General features: G+C 63.5%; 1 protein-coding gene across 1 annotated transcript in view; it reads right to left on the bottom strand.

The window, feature by feature from the left end:
- The window catches only part of CFAP46 (cilia and flagella associated protein 46), a 67,203-nt gene that overhangs the window by 25,252 nt on the left and 41,068 nt on the right, over positions 1-883 (bottom strand). The window contains 2 exon segments of the mRNA XM_025047544.1: positions 1-39; positions 691-789. The exon segment at positions 1-39 is cut by the window's left edge and continues 35 nt beyond it. Of these exon segments, the coding sequence (XP_024903312.1) occupies positions 1-39; positions 691-789 (138 nt within the window).

Genomic DNA, 883 nt, shown 5'->3' with positions numbered 1-883 from the left:
CTATTCTTCTCCTTTCTCAAGGCAATTTCTTTCCTGCAGCTAACACGAGGGAGACAAGCGACGCGGTGAAGAAACATAACAGCCAGAAAACACCTGCAAACGTTCAACTTCACAAGGGGTCAAAGAACTACAAATTAAAGGAGCTCCCCGAGACCACTGCGCACTCACGTCTACAAAGGTCAAAATGCGCTCACGACTTGGCTGAGCACACGGCCCCCAAATGCACGCTTCCAGCCCGTTTTCCCTCCCGGACGGCAAGCGCGTGCGTCGGCCGTGGATGTGACACCTGCCCTGACGTTTACGTCGGGTCTAGACCAGGGTTCCACCCCGTCCGCAAAGGCCAGGCCGAGGGGAAGCCACCGCTGCCTCCCAGACGTCTGCGTGCACCTTCCCTCGCCTCCGCCTCCCCACCCGGACCCCGCCAGTGCTCGGTCCTGCGTCCCCCACTGCCATGGCCCCAGCCCGGCGGTGCCCGCACACTGGAGGGGTCAGTAATCACCTGCACCCCAGCCCCTGACGCCCATGCACTGGCCTCTGGGCCAGGGTGCTCCCCACACCCCGCTGTGCAGGCGTAGTGAGACAGGGGCCTGGGGCTTGAGGGGACACGGCTCCCCTGCCCCGCATGCCCTCATCTGTGCTGTCACAGGAGGGTCAGCAGCCAGGAGGAAGCTGTGGCCACGCCGAGCGCACCTGGCCTGCTCCGTCTCGCCGATGTAGGCCTGGCCTACCGCCTCCTCGTGCAGAGCCGCCGCCTCCCACAGCTTCAGGTCGGAGCAGACCAGGGCGAGTCTGGGGGTGACACAGAGCGTCAGGCTGTCACGCAGAACGCAGCAGGCCGGAGTCTGCACTGCGCTTACTGCACTTGAGAAAAACAGGTGAACGA

This window comes from Pteropus alecto, unplaced genomic scaffold (assembly GCF_000325575.1).
Source record: "Pteropus alecto unplaced genomic scaffold, ASM32557v1 scaffold74, whole genome shotgun sequence".
Taxonomy (NCBI): Eukaryota; Metazoa; Chordata; class Mammalia; order Chiroptera; family Pteropodidae; genus Pteropus; species Pteropus alecto.
Note: the sequence above shows the minus strand (reverse complement) of the source record. Positions and strands in the feature narration are given on the sequence as shown.